We start from the raw sequence: 19,875 nt of genomic DNA, 5'->3' as shown, positions 1-19,875 counted from the left end.
TGTGATCTTTCCTTATTGTAATTGAACCAAGGCAGCTGGTTGGTTCATTTATGCAGTGGGAGGATGTTTTATTTTCTTCATGCAATGACGTTGTTGCGCAGCATTCCTTCTAAAAGGATGTGTTCATTCCGTTGGAAGCGTATTGAGGGAATAGGAACTCGTTGGGTGAAACACTCTGATCTCTCTCTTGTTGCTCTCAGATCTTCTGCCAAGTCTTTGCCTCCACCGCCAGTTCCTCCTGGACAGCCTGTTGCCCCTCAGGCCCAAGTACGAGGCCCCGAAGTTTCAAGCTTGCTCTTACCACCACGACAACCAAGCATGGGTACAGTGGCCGTGTGTACCCCACGCACTAGACCGCGCCACCACAGCTTGGCAGAGGCTCCCAGCGGTCTATCAACTGCCCTACAGTTGGCTCCAGTAGTCTCACCATCTGCTCCAGCCAATGACTTACAAACTACCCAGTCACCGCTGAGTGGATCAGCCTCACCTAGACCTCGACAAGCAGCACCCAGCCCTCTCAGCCCCAGTGAACAATCCATCACTTCATCGCTATCTCCGACACCTGCTTCATTGCCGAAGGATCAAAGCACCCCTCAGCCTGGAACTCCCAGGGAGGTGGGAGGCATTGCACAAGTGTCAATGGTCGGTGCAGAACCACCTCGATCACCACAGGGCAGTCGTGTTCCCCGAAGGGTCATCTCATCATCTCACCAGCAGCGGCCGTTGTCCACCTTCTCCTCACTTGGACGGCCGAGACGACACTCCAGTGGGGCACAACCTCCTCCAGATTTCCCGGTATGTTTGTATCCCCAGTGGAAGTTGGATCAAGAGGGGGAAAGGAAACACAGTAACCTGCAAGTAAGGGTGGTCGTTCAGATAGTGTTAATGCTGATAGAGTAGATCATGGGTAGGGATAGGGTTGTGTGCACTGCCTGCTTGAAGCCGTGGAGTGAAGAGTGGGATAATGCCATCTGTAGAAGTCAGTTCCACAAACAGTATACAAGAGGAAGAAAGGAGTGGAGGTGTGCGGTAACCCTCGATTTTGGGAGTTTAACCAGGAGAGTGTGACTGGAAGAACCTGTGCATCCTCGAGTTGCCATAGAGGGTCCGAGAGCTGAGAGAACAGAGGAAGCTAGACCAGAGATGAGGTTATGAAAAGCAGAGTGGGATGTATCTTATCTAATAATATGCCATCATGGTTATCTACATCACTTCTGTCATTGTACTTCTTCATCTGCTTGCGTATTCATGTTTTCTTTGTCTTCCTTTCTCTCATCTTATTGTGTCTCTATCAACTCCTTGCTGTTGTCTTCTTCATCTTCTCCTATTCGGCCCTCCCCCCTCCCCAACCATCCCCTTCCATGGTGGATGTTTGATAAAATTATACTGCTGGTTATGTTTCTTCTTTTGTTTCTTCTTCCCACAGCCACCTCTCTGGCGCCCGGATTTCCCAATCTATGATGAGCCTCCGAGTGACTCTGTTGTTCTGTCACCTGACAATCCACAGCCTAGTGGCTTAAATAGTAGTAGCATCCCCTCAGTGTATGGAAGCCAGCTTAGTTTGACAGGTAGACCACCCCCACGGCCTCCTTTGCACACATTTGCCTCTCAAGGCTCACTTCCTGCACCGCTGATCCCACGGCGAGCAGCACGAAGTGCATCAGGTGAAGTCGAGCCTGAGAATGGAGGTTCAAATGAAATCAAGGATGGGCTGCCTGGCATCGTGGCCTCTGAAAGGACCTTGCCACGTCTTGCAGCACGAGGAGGTGGTGTAGTGGGAGGAAGCACTTTGCTTCTGCAACAGCAGGTGGGTAGGACCTTGTCCTTATACATGCGTCATTGCATTCCTTTCTCGAGGGTGAATACAGACTACAGTCCTGATGTACGATGTGCTGTTGTAGGTGGCGCGCTCCATCGAGAGCTGCCTCATACGACAGCTGGAAGGCACTCTGCCACATCAACTCACTCATGATGCAAGCGCTGCCAAACTGACAACCATGAGAGGACATTGCCCAGCGTTTGCAACAATTGGTCGGCCTCTGCAAAATGGCCATGGGAGGGCTGCTGGCTGGACAAGGCAAGGGAATTTTGACACAGGAAGAAGCGGCAAGTTTGTCCCAGGAGGCGACCACAGCCGGCAGGGCAGCCAGCCTTCTGCCGATGAGTCGGGGTCCAGCCACAGTGCTGAGGATTCGATGTCTTCACTTGGACCCTCACCTGGTCGGCGGCGAAAGAAGAGCAAGCCTGTGGCAGTACCGGTAATCTCCCAACCTCTACCCCTCCACCACCAGCTCCACCTATCAGTCCCAGTTCACCACGTCCTCCAAACTCTACAAGCGCTGGACTTGCATTAACATCAAGCTCACAGGAACCATCACCTTCTGCTCGATTATCAGTATTCCTCCGGCAGTCGGCAAGAGGCTCAGACGCAGATGTGACCGCCCGTGCCCGGAAGCTTTCAGAAGCTGGGGATCCACCATGGGGACCAAGAGGTCGTGAACACTCTGGGTATGAGAGTGATGGTGCACTTCCAAGCCCTTTAGCTGGCCCTGTGGTGCGTGCATTGAGTGAAGATGAAGCCCTCGCTCATGCTGAAACCGCCCTGCGCAGGGCACGGCGTCCCGGTGATAATGTAGCACCAGGTTCAAACCACCTGGAGAAGACCGTGTCACTGCAAGCAAGCCTTTCGTCTCCACCAGAGCCTCTGCTGCAGCCATCGCAGGTCAGACATTGACGTGAATCGATGCTAAATAAATAAATAAATGCATGGACATTCGGTCATAAGAAAAGCCATTGCTGCAGCTTCTTACGTTCATTCTTTATTTTCATTTGAGTGTTCCACATAAGACACATCATGCATAGAGTACAATTAGTATATGACAATAATTTCAGTCGTCTTTTAATAAAATTTTAGCAGAAGTTTTCATTTCTTTGGTTTTGTTTCAACCTTTTGTCTTCTTTTCCTCCATTATAATTGGGGTCCCAACCACCAGATGAAATTAGTCGTATTTTATCAACCAGACAACTCAAATCCTTACATTTCCCAATCTCTCGGCATTTTAATCAACAGATTCACAAGTTTCGTCATTTTGACCCTGGCAAGGACGAATTGAAGCTCGGGCGAACCAGGATGTGCAAATGAGATCTCACTCCGTCACACTAATTGTTTTTGCATTAAATATCTTGAAATGAATCGGATCGCTGAAAGAGACCCTTTTACTTTTTCGTCGACCTTTTGACCTTTTCAAAGTAGATGTCGGACCTTGAACGCTCTTTGCAGGTTTTTTTTGTAAACCAGTGACTCAAGGCCGTGCAGCTTTTTAGGATACTGTCAGGTTCTTGACAATTTGTTACAACGTGCAACGCATTTCGTCAGGTGTCAAAAAGATTGACTCGAGATGGAATGGGAATCATATCAGTGTGTTCATCGCAATTATTGTCTTTGAACGTAAAGAGTGGATCATGCTTATGGCCGGGTCTTTGTAGGAAGAGGATATTTAAATTACTCTCATTCTCACCCCCCCCTCCCCATTTTACCCCCCCCTCCCCTCTTTCCTTTAAACGTCTTTTAAATTCTTCGTTAACCGATCATCATCGACACCTTCAATCTACCATGTCCTTTCACCTTTGTGTTCTTCAGAAAACTGCTTTTCCATGTCCTTGAGGGGTGTACCTGTACTTCTAACACCTGATTAAATCGCCATGTCTGAGGCTTTGATGTCAAAAAGGCCAGAAATCTCTTGGAGATATACTCAGTCACTTACCCTTGGTAAGATCTTGATGAGCTTGGCCAAGTTAAATAATTGAACAACTGTCTGAAATCATTTTCTCAGATATGATCTGGATGGCCTTCTCCTTGACCATCATGTCTGTAGCATCCTTTTTGCTACATCCATCAATGCCCCCTCATTTTATTCAGTGTCGGTTTTTTTTTCAATAGCAGGTCTTTTTCAACATCGGTTTTAAAAAACGAATCTCCCAATGCATTCTTCTCCACCCCCCCCCCCCACCCCTTTTCCTCTCCCTCCCATCACATGTCCTCTGGAAAAGCATCAAGAGCTTTGAATTTGACACCTCAAGAATCCTCCAGAACTGATGATTCTGCAGCTCAGCACTTGACCTAACCCTAACAGTTCAGTGTGTTAAATCAGCAAATTTAAATTTCATTGAAATGTGTCGACGTTGTCACATACAACGGCCAGGCAGGATAGCCTAGAGATATGCGCACTCGCCTCTGAGCTGTCGAGCAAGGATTTGAATCTCGACCCAGCTGTAAACTTCCATCCTGGTGTCTCAATGTGTGCACCCTCCCTCGGATGGACCTCTGAACAAATTACAAATTCCTGCCAAAATCACCTTCATTTGAAGGTCAGGTCTGGCAAGCCGGTTCATGAAAGATTTGGGGGGGGGGCATTCGAGAAGCTGGGAATAATTGGGAGTGTTAAAGAAGTAGTAGAAGTATAAACTCTGCAAATGCAAGCATTCCATTAAAGAACATTAATATGAAATCACAATAAACAGTTCAAAAGATAACCGTTCAACAAACTCACAGGTTTGGCGGTTACTGTTTTCAAAGATGTGATGAACGAGAACAAACTCTCAAATGACTGATGAGGGATCTCGGCCTCGATTTCGAAAGACCTCATTTCTGAGATTTTAAAAATTATTTCCATTTGACTGACGAGCAGCGATCTCATTTGCACATTTTAATATCCGTCAGATCTGAGCAGGCCTTGCAGGGGTCAAAATGTATTATTGAGGAAATCCTTTCCATTTATAATTATTGAGAGTTTCAGATCCTATTTTAAACTTCCATTTATTACACTGATAAGTTAACCCGTGATGTCCATTCTCCCACCAGTCGGCAGATCTAGCCCTTTGTGCGTCTGGCGAATGGCGAGCTCGTGAGCATCCCACTCACCCCGTATCACTCGGCAGCCCCGGCTCACTCGCTCCGAATCATCCGTCCTGCTCCTTCCGCCTGCGTAAACCATCCTCGGAGAGCGACATCGAGGACTGGGCAAGCAAACACCTCAACACACATACACAGGTAAAAATGTTTGTAATTCTCCCGACTCGTACGAGCCTTTGGGCCAATTTTGACACCTAAAAAGAAAAGATTATAGTATAAAGGCTGGATTATGATAACATGAAAAGACATTTCCATGCAGGAAGTTTTTCTTTTTCTGGTGGAGAAAAATGTGATGCATAAGATCAAAGCAGAGAGAATAAAACCTCTCCGGAGCAGGAAACCACAGAGAAATGCAAAGTGGGATACTTGACGTTTTTATCATGACACACCAATGGCTAAATAACTAGAATCGGTATATACTACTTGGAAGGTGCCACAATAAACAGACTTTTTCAATGAACTTCCTTTCAACATAAAACGGAAATTTTTAGAGATGAATAGTCCACGTCATTAAAAACAATGACGTTAAGTTACTGGATACTTGGAAATGCAAGATAGGTGAAGAAACACGGAGGGTTTGGGATCCCCTGGTTTTCATGTTCTTTTTATAATAATCCGTTCAAGGATAACAAATCGAAAATCCCTAATTTTGGTTTATTTAATTTTACAATTACAAAGTAATATTTCTGTTTGACATTTTCAGACTGAACTTGGTCCACCAAAACTTGGAATGACTGTGCCACAACTGGGAATCACTCCTCTTCCATGTTCACATGGTTCACTCCTCTTCCATGTTCACATGGTTCACTCCTCTTCCATGTTCACATGGTTCACTCCTCTTCCATGTTCACATGGTTCACTCCTCTTCCATGTTCACAAGGTTCACTCCTCTTCCATGTTCACAAGGTTCACTCCTCTTCCATGTTCACATGGTTCACTCCTCTTCCATGTTCACATGGTTCACTCCTCTTCCATGTTCACATGGTTCACTCCTCTTCCATGTTCACATGGTTCACTCCTCTTCCATGTTCACATGGTTCACTCCTCTTCCATGTTCACATGGTTCACTCCTCTTCCATGTTCACATCGTTCACTCCTCTTCCATGTTCACATGGTTCACTCCTCTTCCATGTTCACATGGTTCACTCCTCTTCCATGTTCACATGGTTCACTCCTCTTCCATGTTCACATGGTTCACTCCTCTTCCATGTTCACATGGTTCACTCCTCTTCCATGTTCACATCGTTCACTCCTCTTCCATGTTCACAAGGTTCACTCCTCTTCCATGTTCACATGGTTCACTCCTCTTCCATGTTTCCATGGTTCACTCCTCTTCCATGTTCACATCGTTCACTCCTCTTCCATGTTCACAAGGTTCACTCCTCTTCCATGTTCACATGGTTCACTCCTCTTCCATGTTCACATGGTTCACTCCTCTTCCATGTTCACATGGTTCACGCCTCTTCCATGTTCACATGGTTCACTCCTCTTCCATGTTTGCATGGTTCACTCCTCTTTCATGTTCACATGGTTCACTCCTCTTCCATGTTCACATGGTTCACTCCTCTTCCATGTTCACATGGTTCACTCTTCTTCCGTGTTCGCAAGGTTCACTCCTCTTCTAAATAATGCAAGGTTCATTCCTCTTACAAATCCTACAAGGTTTACTCCTCTTCTAAATCATGCAAGGGTCATTCCTCTTACAAATCCTACAGATTCATTCATCTTACAAATCCTACAGGATCATTCTTCTTACAAATCTTACAGGATCATTCTTCTTACAAATCTTACAGGATCATTCTTCTTACAAATCCTACAGGGCCATTCATCTTACACAACTGACAAGGTTCATTCCTCTTCCAAATCTGACAAGTTTCATTTCTCTTATAAATCCTACAGGATCAGTATTCTTACAAATACGACAAGGTTCATTCCTCTTCCAAATCCCACTAGGTTCATTTATCTTACAAATCCTACAGGATCATTCATCTTACAAATCTGACAAGGTTCATTATTCTTACAAATCCGTCAGGGTCATTCATCTTACACAACCGACAAGGTTCATTCCTCTTACAAATCCCACTAGGTTCATTCATCTTACAAATCCTACACTTCTACAGGATCATTCATCTTACAAATCCCACTAGGTTCATTCATCTTACAAATCTGACAAGGTTCATTCCTCTTACAAATCCCACTACGTTCATTCATCTTACAAATCCTACAGGATCATTCTTCTTACAAATCATACAGGATCATTCATCTTACAAATCCCACAGGATCATTCTTCTTACAAATCATACAGGATCATTCATCTTACAAACCATATAGGATCATTCATCTTACAAATCCGACAGGATCATTCATCTTACAAATCCCACTAGGTTCATTCATCTTACAAATCCTACAGGATCATTCATCTTACAAATCATACAGGATCATTCATCTTACAAATCATACAGGATCATTCATCTTACAAATCATACAGGATCATTCATCTTACAAATCATACAGGATCATTCATCTTACAAATCATACAGGATCATTCATCTTACAAATCCCACTAGGTTCATTCATCTTACAAATCCCACTAGGTTCATTCATCTTACAAATTCGACAGGATCATTGCATTTACAAATCTGACAAGGTTCACTCCTCTTACAAATCCAGCAAGTTATATTCTTCATTATTTAATAATCTTACACCTTGAATTATCTGCCTTTTGGTGAGACGTCTTAACACTTCTAGGTGTCTTAATACAAATTAGGAAGCCTTAATACTTCGTTTAAAAGTGCTGATTATGGAAGAGATAATAAAATATAAACAAGTGGTGCCAGGCACAACAAATCCCACCCATTTAAGGCATAAAGTTATTTTGGGGATCAAATTTAAATTTGATATATCCTTAACCTGAATGTTGATTATAAGGAATATTTTATTAGTCTTAGTTTGAAGACAATTAAACAATTTTTGACAAAGTCATGAGCGAAAAAGATTTTGACCTTTTTGTGACCTGACCTTGACCTTTGACCGAATTGTACTCAAAAGTTAATGGGGTCGTCCGAGGTTCATTACCCACCTCTGGATACAATTTGACAGTGTTTGAACCAGCCGTTTTCCCGTAAAGTTGTATTTTCGTAACCATCAGGTCAGGGGTCGGGTCAGGTATGGGAGCATGTGCCAGAACAGCGCGTCGCTGCATCCACTTTCCGCCGGTACTGCAGGGGCCTCCGTCTGCCCATCCCCCAGGCAGATGCCAGGCCCATCCCCATCTCCTTGAGATGATGGTCAACCTGCTGCAACCACGAGGCACGTGGTCGGCCCACTGGCCTCCTCCACTCATGAGACTCCCTCGCTGAAAGAATCTGGTGAACATTTCCAATCATCTTGATTGATTTCCAATCTTGATTTCCTTGATTTCCAATCATCAATTTGGTTTCAGACCAGGTCACTCTACCCTAGATATGCTGCTACTGCTCTCCCATCAATGGATGGAGGTCCTCAATGCCAGACAGGAAATCCGAGCCATATCCCTGGACATATCACGTGCTTTTGACACAGTCTGGCACCCTGCCCTACTCACCAAACTCTCTTCCCATGGTATTCAAGGCCATCTCCACTCATGGCTCGCAGACTTCCTCTCCTGTCGCAGTCAACGTGTGGCCCTAAATGGAGTTCTTTCATCCCCTCTTCCTGTGCAGGCTGGAGTTCCTCAAGGTAGCGTTCTGGGCCCTGTTCTTTTTCTGGTTTTCATCAATGATCTCTCAGACTCTCTGGAAAATCCTCTATTTCTCTTTGCCGATGACTCCACCCTCTGCCGTACCATCTGTCATCCCTCAGACCGGCAAGCAGCAGCTTCTTCGCTCACTGCAGATCTGGATAAAATCACAAACTGGTCCAACACGTGGAACATGTCTTTCAATCCAGACAAATCTCACACTCTCACTATGTCTCTTCGAAAGGACCGTTTACAAACCCCCCCCATCCACTTTCTCAACAATCCTCTGGAAGAAGTCTTTTCTTTCAAGCTTCTGGGTCTCACTATCTGCCATGACCTTTCCTGGGAAAGTCACATTTCCAACCTTGCCTCAAAAGCCAGTCGCCGACTGGGAATCCTCCGTCGTGCAAAGTCCTTCCTCGGCCCTCTTGAGCTCCTGACCACTTACAAAGCTTTTGTCCGTAGCCTGATGGAGTACTGCTCTCCCCTCTGGGCTGGTGCTCCTGCCTCCCACCTTTCTCGACTTCACGCTGTCGAAACCAGGGCTTTTAAGATCATTGGCATCTCCCGCAATGAAGCTGAGTCTTTGGGCCTCTCACTCAATCACCGCAGGTTGGTCGGTGGTCTTTCTGTCTTCTACCGACTCCTCTCCAGCCTTGCCCCCCTGCTCTCTCTGCGATTTGTCCCCACCACATTTCCACAGGGCGCTCAAGGTCCGCCAACAACCCCCTTCTGGTAAAACTACCAAAATCACGAATCACTGCTCATCTTCACTCTTTCATTCCTCTTTTTTCCCGCCTTTGGAATAAACTTCCTCACTCTATTCTTTCCCATTCTTCCCTTCAGGCTTTCAAAACAGCTGTTCACCACCACCTCTTATCTTCCCCCATCCAAATCCTCGATCTTTTCTACCCCCGATAATCCACCCAAGCCCACTTCCTTCAATTCTCCTGCTTTCCTTCCTGAAAGTCCCTTTAATGTCCATCTTCCCCTCGCCATGTTCCCCGTCCCATCCCCATCCCTCTCCCTTCCACAGTTCACCTGTGTCTGTTCCCCAATGTTTTGTCCCTTCCACTCCCGCCCCTCTTGTCTCATGCCTCCTTGCTGTGAGTTGTGTGTTAGCTCTCATACGAGCCTCGACCAAGGTATACAAAAAAAAAACAAAAAAAAAACAGGATCAGCGTCAGGAAAACGAGCCACATGTCCATACAGCCGCAACTGACACTCACGGACTATGCAGGTAACAAATCTCATCCGAGTCTCTCTCAGAAACCGCTCGTTGGACACAAAATCCGACCAGCGATAGCCAAGGATTCTCCGAAAAGACCTGGTAGCAAAGGAATTAAGTCTCCGTCTCAGATCCTTGGTCAGAGTCCAAGTCTCGCATCCATAGAGCAAGACTGGAAGTACCAAGGACCTGAAGACTCGGACTTTCGTCCTCCCGCACAGGTACCCGCAGCGCCACACCCCATGATCCAGTGAATCCATGACTCCCCAGGCCCGACCCAGACGTCTATTGACCTCTGACTCACAGCCAGCAGAGACAGGAATATCACTGCCAAGGTAAGTGAATCTCTCCACGACCTCAACATCCTCACCACAAACAGACACAGACAGGACAGCAGCATCCAAGATGTCACCGAAAGCCTGGATCTTAGTTTTGACCCAAGAAACCCGTAATTCCAGCGGCTCCGACTCCTCATTCAGCACCTCGAGGGCCCCTAAAAGGATATCTAAAGTCTCCGCAAAGATGACTGCATCATCTGCAAAATCAAGGTCCGAGATCTTGACATTCCCAAACGATGCACCGCAGCTTGATCTCTCCGACATCCTCCCTAGAATCCAGTCCATACAAGTGTTGAAAAGTGTGGGGGCAAGTACACATCCCTGACGAACTCCAGTAACAACTGGAAATAAGTCAGAGATGGTACCACCACACTTCACAGCACTCTCAGTACCAGAGTAGAGTTCAGACATCAGATCGATCAGTTTTGGTGGCACCCCACGAAGACCAAGAATCCTCCAGAGGACATCCCGATTCACTGAATCGAACGCTTTACAGAGATCAACATAGGCTGCAAGCAGCCCCTGCCGAAACTCTCGTCTGCGTTCGGTGAGGACACGAAGTGCAGGGATACGGTCGATCGTTGACCTCTTTGGTGTAAAGCCTGACTGCTCTGGACGCTGGTGCTCAAGCAGATGGTGGCGAACCCTATCAAGAATTATCCGTGCAAAGACCTTGCCCGGCACTGAGAGCAGCATCACCCCTCGGTAGTTGTTGCAGTCTTGGCGATCACCCTTCCCTTTCCAGAGAGGAACAACAAGGCCCCTTTTCCAATCAGTTGGGATGATGCCTGTGTTCCAGGCAGAGCACAAAACTGCATGCAACGACACGAGTGCAGCATTTCCACCAGCCTTGAGAAGTTCGGCATGGATGCCACAGATCCCTGGAGCTTTGCCCCGTTTCAACTGATTCACCGCAGCCCGTGTTTCCACAAGCGATGGTGGACCACAGTTGATTTGCGGGTCAGCAACAGGGATTGTAACACCCTTGACGTCCAACTCGACAGTTGGGGGATCAGCCTGGTACAACCGCTCAAAGTAACCGGCCCAGCGGGCCTTCACTTCAGACTCCTCTGTCAAGAGCCTACCACTCTCTGCTCTAACTGTAGTGCTCCGAGGGATGGGCTTGGATGAACGCAATGCGCGAATTCCCCTGTAAGCGGGACGAGAATCACCTGTCCACAGGTGAGGCTCTACCCCCTCACAGATTCCTCGCACATAGGCCTGCTTGTCCACCCTCAGTGCACGTACAGTTTTACGCCTCAGCTCCCTGAACAGCTCAGCTCTGTCATTCAGCCTGGCCCTGCGACTCTGGTCAATGGTATCCAGTGTCCCTTGAGACAAAATTCTTCTTTGCCCTGCGGTGAGTTCCAAGACATCCACTGGCAACATCAAGGACGATGGTCTTGAAGGCGCTCCACAACTCTTCAGGACCCCCCAAAGCACCCAGACCCCCCAAGTGTCCACTCAGCCTGTTCGCAAACTCCTCAGCTACTCTCTCATCCCTGAGCTTGCCAACATCCAGCCTAAGCTGGGATGGTACCATTCTCCAGGATTTAAGGTGCAGCTTTAGAGTTGTTACAACAAGCCTGTGGTCAGTATTGAGGAACTGAGCACTCCGGTAGACCCTGCAGTTCTGGATCATCCTCCAACGACCGTCAGTGAGGACATGGTCAATCTCCTTTGCCACACCGCCAGCGTTGGAATACCAAGTCCAGCGATGAGCTTGTGGGCGCTGAAACCATGAACCAGCCACCCTAAGTCCATGACTTCTTGCAAAGTCAAGGAACTTAGTGCTATTCTAGTTCATAGTTCCTGACCCATGGGGACCAACACACACCTCATAACCATCCCTATCAGTTCCAGTCGATGCATTGAAATCCCCCAAGACAAAAGTATATCTAGTCTGGGGCACTGAGCAACCACAGACTCGAGCGTGGCGTAGAATGCATCCTTCACGGTGAGATCACTCGCCTCAGTCGGAGCATAAACAGAGACCAGGGAAATGACACCTAAGGAGTGACGAATCCTTAATCTCATAATACGCTCGTTGACCGGTGTTACCTCAATTTTCATTGGGGTCAGCTTATTGGACACAGCTACAGCAACTCCTTGGGTATGGTAACCATCAGAGCGACCAGACCAATAGTAGGTGTAACCACCCATCATTATCTCGCCGCAATCCGGTCTCCGAACCTCAGAGAGTGCTGCAATCCCGATGTCCAAACGCTTGAGCTCAGATTATAACAGGGACAGGTGATCATCCTCTCTTAGGGATAGGACATTCCAGGCACCCACCCGAAGGGACCGCCTCAGGTTAACCCAAGGAGACCGCCGTCTGGTGGACGACACCTCAGCACCACTCCGACACACTCTCCCGCAATCTGACCCAGGGATGTTACCCCGTGGTTTCCCTCCTATCATCAAAGATTGGGGGTCCTGAAGGCTTTGCCCCAATCCCATCATCCGGTGAGCTGCCATTCAAAGGGAAGCTGCACAGGAGGTACTCCCACGGAGTGGGTTTTCATATTTTTTTGCGTTTTTGCGTTTTGCGGAATGAAGGGTTTTACGGTGGCCGGAGTGCAAATCCTGCCACCAACCTCCTAATAAAAAAGTAACCCAACTGCAGGAGGACGTCCGCAGACACAGTTGGGCACTCGATATGGATGGCCGTTGGCTCACAAGGAGCTCCTCCGCCCTTTGACAGGTTTTGTTTTTAATCCTGCTGGGTGTCCATATCCAAACACCCTCCTCACCAGAAAAACCTGGTGGGGGAGACGGTTTAGTCACCGACAACCCGACCATGGAACAGGTTAGTACAGGTTTACATGGTACCTGTAGCAGGTCATAGATCTAACCTGACCTGACTCCAGGTCTTCCTGACCTGGAGTCAGGACTTCCTGACCTGGACCTGACTCCTGACTTCGTAACCATGTTTTAGCTTTAATGGAAAATTTGTAATTTTGACCGATGGCCATGACCCCCAAAACTTCGGACCCTACCGATCTTCACAAATATGCATTTTTCACTTTCGGAATGGGTAGGATTATAAGTGACAAATAGAATAAGGTTCACTATAAGCTTAGTTTGAAGTAAATCAGATCATTTTTGACGAAGTTATGAGCGAAAAACGATTTTGATCTTTTCGTGACCTTGACCTTGGCCTTTGATCCAATTGGACCCAAAAGTTAATGGTGTCGTCCAAGGTTCATTGCCCACCTGTGGATTAAATTTGATAGTGTTTGCTAAAGCCGTTTTGCCGTAAATTTTCTAACAGACAGACAAACAAACAGACAAACAAACCGGACGATTCCAATATCCCGCTCACTCCCTCCGGGAGGGGGTGGGATAATAATGATGACACCCATCCTTGCTTTGTATGTGGATGTAATGTGGAAAACGTAAGCGGCCTAAACATCAAGCTTGAACAATGGAAGAACTCTATGTCAAAATTGTTAGGTAGTAGATTGTTCACAGCCACCCACTTGGTACTACCACCTATCCCTTTTGGAGCTTTTTAGTGGTTCTGTTTAGTTCTGTTGTTCTGTTGAACTTTTTAGTTCTGTTGCAAGCTCATCAGACAGGCAAGCATCACATTATGCATCATGTTAATAATGGAACATTTGGTAATTGATGAGTTATCAGAAAGTTTGTGAACTTCTCTTTGGCTGATTTTGGTATTCCTTTTTCTTGATACTTCTCAGGGCCTATTTCGAAGGAAGCTGTCCATTGGAAACTTGTTAGCGTGGAGCGGTGAGGCAATTCGAAAACCACTGCTTGTAACCGCGGACCGTGCAGTCGCCAAGGAAGCCTGTGAAACCTTCCGCCTCGTGCAGATGTACATGGGAGATCGGCGTTGCCGCCTCGAGAGGTCCACTGTTGCTCTGGAGGTAGCCAGACGTGGCTGGAGCGTACAGGTGAGCAGGGAGGACATACTGGTGTATCCTGTATGATCGACCAGCTACCGCAACTTTATAGGGTTGAACTCTCATAGTTGCTGAATGTGTTGAACAGAGATGTACAGGAACATGGAATGTTGGGGTATAAATGGAGCAACTTTGAACTCAGATGTTGGATGGATGTGGTGAATCAGGTGTGGGTGAAAAGGGACGATGATGTTTTGTTGTGGGATTATGCGGGAATGCTTGCAGGGTCTGCGAGATGAAGTTTTTGTCCAGCTTTGTAAGCAAACCACAGAGAATGGACGTGCAGAAAGCCTGCTTCGAGGATGGGAACTCCTGGCTATCTGCCTTGCCTTCTTCCCACCCTCACCAAAGTTCCACGGCTACCTGGAAGGATACATCTACCGCCATACTGACTCTGCACATGATGTCTATGGTAAAGGAAGGAGAAGCAAATTTAGAGAGAAGAAATACATGATGGGAGGATGAGCATGTCGCTGAAAAGAAATGTTCATTTTTAAATTTGTCTCCCAGGCATTCCTGTCTCCTTTTCACTGCCATCATCCCTTCCTCTGTCCAGTCCCTTTAGAACCCCACCCTGACTCCTCAGTCATCCCAAACTTATATACCTGGGTCTTACTACCTCCAACACTGTCTCTTTCTGCATCTTTCTCTTTCACAAATTATTGTCTCCACATTGTTATTCTTATTCCCAAATTCTTACATCCAACAGTTCGGTTATGTTCAACAGACCTTCCATGAACGTCCAGTAAAGGCCGCTTGCCCCCGTACGGTGTTTAGCTCTTATTATTCCATTAGAAACACCTGGAGATGTTTCACAACCTTACTTGGTTCACTCAGCTTTGTTCCATGGTATTCTTCCATAATCTCTTCCTGGTTTCCCCCATCCTGTCCTTTTGCACCAACAAGCCTGCTGACAACATTTAGGCATCTTTTGTTTTGATTTATACTTTTATTTTGTTTTCCATTTCTTGTCATCTTTTTTTTTTCCATCACCCATCTCATCTACCCTCCACAGTCACACAGAAGATAAAGGAACACTGGGAACAGAGGAATAAGAAGAGATCAATATCGCGAAAGAAACGAAAGTGCGATGCAGGAGATTTCCAGGGTAACGGCTGTGGGCCAAGGGGGCCATGTTTGTATTTTATTATTTCCCCCCAAATGTTCACGCTCTATTCCTCCAGAAAATGCGAAAGGTGGAAAAATTTGAAGCATTTTTCCTGGAAAGCCTCGTATTGATTGTCCGCCTGGAATGGGCAAATATTAGGCAAAAATAACCCATTTTGTTGGATCCATAAAGTATTTCAAATTTCCACATAGAGAACCTTCCTGCACTGTTGCACCCACCATTTCGATTTGTTTTTAGCAATATATATAATTTATTTAGCCGGTACACCTGCTCAATACTTCTATTGCCTTCTCTCGATTATCACGAGGATAGAACTCACACATACAGGGTCCGTAGGTGAACCTTGTACAGGCAAACAAATGAAAAAGGTTCACAATCATTATCAATCCCCAAATCGTGACTCTTCCCTTTGTGGTGGAATATTTACCAAGTCACCCATTTCAATCTTCTCAGCAACTGAAGAACCTCGGATTTATCTTTCAGTTTGAATCCAGACGTTTATTGATTTATTTATTTTCATCCATTTTGTTTTTATTTTGCAAACATTTTGTGTTCCATAAACTTGCGTTCAGTGGGAACTTTTGTTTTACGTTTGACAATTGCTTGTTAAAGTCCTACGAAGACTCGCCTGACATGTCGGTACAACCAAGCACGGAGTTCTCTGTAGTGCTGGAGTGAAAAGCCCACCCTCCCCACATCCCTCCACAGGTGTGCCAGTGAGTACGTATGCACAGTACTGCTACCGCAAACTGCAGAAGGTAGCGGTGAGCGGCGGAAAGAAGGTAAAAGGTCTCCTTTTATGTCAGTTCAAATTTATCCTTTTTGAGGTTACATGTGACAACAACTATAACCTGGAACACTTGATTTTTAAAAAGATAACCTAGGTTAGAGCTTTCCTTCCAGTTTATCAACAACAGCAGTATTGTATTACTAACGAATAAACATGTATTCATAACAATAAATCCGACAGCAGAATAAATCCCATGAATTAATGTAAGGTTGTGGTCACATTGCTGGTGTTATCCCCAAACACCTTCAGGGCCTGCGCAAGCCCACTCTGGAGGAAGTTGAGCAAGCACGGGAGACGATATTCAACCCGTCAATGTTTGGAAGGTGGGGTGGACTGGACTGATTAACCTGTTTGAGAATGAGAACAATATTAGGGGGAAGACTGTGAAAATTTGACTTGAGGAGGTCCTGCTCCGGATTGCATGAGAGCAGTCGAAACGGATAAACAGTTTGGTATTGTGCAGCAAAGACACATGTCCAAAATGCAGAGATAATTCACCAAATTTTGGCCCCTGGTGTAGACCTACAGACGAGGATCTGTTCATTTGCAATGTTGATAACATGTTTATGGGAGTGTTACTTTCCCATTAGGTGTTTTTATGCATTTAACCTACCGGTCAGATGTTTTTAAAGGTGTGCTTTTTAAGGGTTTGATTTATTGTGGGTATGAAGTGTAGAAAGTGTCTTTTAATGGTGATGCTGCACCAATCGGTTTGATATTTTTGCAGCTTTGTTTTACCTGCTGATTGTTTCGTGGGTGTTCTGTATAATTTGGGTGTTTGGTGGGTGTTCTGTACCATTTGGGTGTTTTGTGGGTGTTCTGCACCAATTGGGTGTTTGGTGGGTGTTCTGTACCATTTGGGTGTTTGGTGGGTGTTCTGTACCATTTGGGTGTTTGGTGGGTGTTCTGTACCATTTGGGTGTTTTGTGGATCTTCTGTACCATTTGTGTGTTTGGTGGGTGTTCTGCAACGGTTGGGTTTTTGTGGGTATTCTGTACCAGTTGTGTGTTTGGTGGGTGTTCTGTCACAGTCGGGTGTTTGGTGGGTGTTCTGTAACGGTTGGGAGTTTTGTGGATGTTCTGTACCAGTTGTGTGTTTGGTGGATGTTTTGTACCATTTCGGTGTTTTGTGGGTGTTCTGCACCAGTTGGGTGTTCTCTGGGTGTTCTGTACCATTTGGGTGTTTTGTAGGTATTCTGCACCATTTGGGTGTTTTGTGGGTATTCTGTACCATTTGGGTGTTTTGTGGGTGTTCTGCACCAGTTGGGTGTTCTCTGGGTGTTCTGTACCATTTGGGTGTTTTGTAGGTATTCTGCACCATTTGGGTGTTTTGTGGGTGTTCTGTACCATTTGGGTGTTTTGTAGGTATTCTGCACCATTTGGGTGTTTTGTGGGTGTTCTGTACCAGTTGTGTGTCTGGTGGGTATTCTATATCATTTGGGTGTTTTGTCGGTGTTCTCTCGCAGTTTGGTGTTTTATTTTGTGTTGGGTCTAAGGGTGATGGAAGGGTTGAAACACAAATCACAAACACACATCAAATCACAAAGTGTATGTGTGTGTGTGTGTGTGTGTGTGTGTGTGTGTGTGTGTGTGTGTGTGTGTGTGTGTGTGTGTGTGTGTGCGTGTGTGTGTGTGTGTGTGTGTGTGTGTGTGTGTGTGTGTGTGTGTGTGTGTACATCTGAAAATCATAGAAATACTGGGCTGGGCTGACCTCCACTAAATTTTGCAAACGTGTTGGTGGTACAAAGACTTACGGTTTTCTCCTCTACACATGCCACAGTGCAATTGGTTTGTGACCACTGCCCTAGACAGGGGGATTGTTAGCCACGGCACAAAATATATGCCACACATATATGTGTGTGTATACATGTGTGTGTGTATATATATATGTATAAATATATATTTATATATATATATATATATATATATATATATATATATATATATATATATATCTTCTTCTTTCGGCTGCTCCCGATAGGGGTCGCCACAGCGGATCATCCGTATGATCCGCATAGTGATTTGGCACATGTTTTACGCCGGATGCCCTTCCTGACGCAACCCTGGTCGCCTCTTACGACAAGGGATATGGTATACCTATTTTAACCAGGGTATACACCGGCCCAGTATACTGGTACTCATTTTGCCGACCTCGGAAGGATGACAGGCTGAGTCAACCCCCTGGTGTATTAATTCAGTGGACCAACGGGGCTTGAACTCAGGACCTTTTGGATCCCAAGCCACTGCCCTAACCACTGCGCCCACACCAGGCTTTTTTTTATATATATATATATATATATATATATATATATATATATATATATATATATATATATATATATATATATATATATATATATATATATATATATATATATATATATATATATATATATATACAGGGGGCTGCAAAAGTAGGTATACAGTCAGGATTATACCAGTATTACCAGTATTATAATAGTGGTGCTACGATTCATTTAATACAAGAATTCATTCATTAATACTAGATTAATATGTTTATTATTGATATGTTTATTATTGGTATGTTATTATTGATATGCTTGTATAATCAATAAAATACGTTTTGTGCGCACGTTTTGTTTTACATTACTGTATACCTACTTTTGCAGCCCCCTGTATATATTGTTGTAGATTTCCGCCCGTTCGGCATGCGGACGACCGCCTTAGCCCAATTGCGGCCGTGCACGCCCGCCGAACGAGCAATCTCGTCGTAGCTTCCGGATCAACGCCGAAACCCAGCTGCGGGTGTTTTAAACACACCATAAACCAGCCAATCCCTCTGTCCACGCGCTACAGGGTCGATCGCCGAATTGTCGATGCACCTAATTATTCGCGCAGACAGAGATACCAGGAGTTTATACCTCGACGGGGCCTGCACAAAAACGAGCCGCTTAAGCAGCTCGTTCCGTATGCGATTGCCGAGCGGTTTTATATTGCCAAGTCCCGTCGGACCAGATGTACGTTTTATCGGCTTTATAATCAGCCAGCTAATATTCCAAACGCATCATGGCAGTTAATGGCAGAAAGTGACCCAATGATCAAGTTAACATTCAAACAATAGGGGTATTTATTTCTACTCGGCACGTAAGCAGTCAATGAAGCAATGGGGACTCAGGGACAAGACACGAGCAAAAACCTACAGCCGATTCCTATTATCATGTACACAATCATGCACTTAATCAGTTCTACTTAGGTAGACAAGGCGCCACAGACTTTCATCCAAAACCCCAGAAAGAAAGAACCGGGCTCGTGCGCCTTTATAATTACTCGGAGCCGGGATGACCGAAGGGGCTCCGAGAGACCGGGCGGGCTACCTGGCCACCCTCGTGGTGACTCGCTGGGTCCTGGTTCGGCGACCCTCGGTGTCTTTGCCCGGACCACCGAGCTCCGACTGGCTCCCTTGGTCGTCCGGCCTCCACTGCGGCCTGGTATAGCCGACGACACGCTGGAGGAGTGAATGCGTCTAGACTCAGGCCTCCTGGTTGTGCCAGCAAACCCCCAGCGAACCAACTGCCCAAACTCCGAACTCTCCAGCTCCCAACGGGGTGCCTCTCCACTCCCACCGCCGACTGCAAGCCACGAAGTCCAGCGCCCAACTGAAGCGCTCACTCCACCTCTCCGGACTTCAACACTCTCCGGACTCCAACAACACCGAACTCTTCGCGGCGAACGCAGCTTTTTATAGCCCCAATGGGAGGGGTCACTCTGGGCTTACCACCCAAAATCAGTGCCCTCCTTCCTTTCACCTTTGAACCTTCACCCATACTGGATCCGCCCCTCTCCTTCCGATTGGCCAGCTCTTTCAGAGGATAACGCC

At 46.1% G+C, this 19,875-nt stretch overlaps 1 protein-coding gene across 1 annotated transcript in view; it reads left to right on the top strand.

The window, feature by feature from the left end:
• ARHGAP39 (Rho GTPase activating protein 39) overlaps positions 1 to 19,875 on the top strand; it is a 49,274-nt gene that overhangs the window by 23,257 nt on the left and 6,142 nt on the right. Inside the window, 10 exon segments of the mRNA XM_085845160.1 lie at positions 201 to 795; positions 1,427 to 1,807; positions 1,902 to 2,274; positions 2,277 to 2,722; positions 4,862 to 5,050; positions 13,898 to 14,110; positions 14,345 to 14,531; positions 15,135 to 15,227; positions 15,957 to 16,030; positions 16,288 to 16,361. Coding sequence (XP_085701286.1) covers positions 201 to 795; positions 1,427 to 1,807; positions 1,902 to 2,274; positions 2,277 to 2,722; positions 4,862 to 5,050; positions 13,898 to 14,110; positions 14,345 to 14,531; positions 15,135 to 15,227; positions 15,957 to 16,030; positions 16,288 to 16,361 — 2,625 coding nt within the window.

This window comes from Eptatretus burgeri, chromosome 11 (genome assembly GCF_056783735.1).
Source record: "Eptatretus burgeri isolate ZD-2024b chromosome 11, Ebu_testis_v1, whole genome shotgun sequence".
Classification (NCBI taxonomy): domain Eukaryota; kingdom Metazoa; phylum Chordata; class Myxini; order Myxiniformes; family Myxinidae; genus Eptatretus; species Eptatretus burgeri.
Note: the sequence above shows the minus strand (reverse complement) of the source record. Positions and strands in the feature narration are given on the sequence as shown.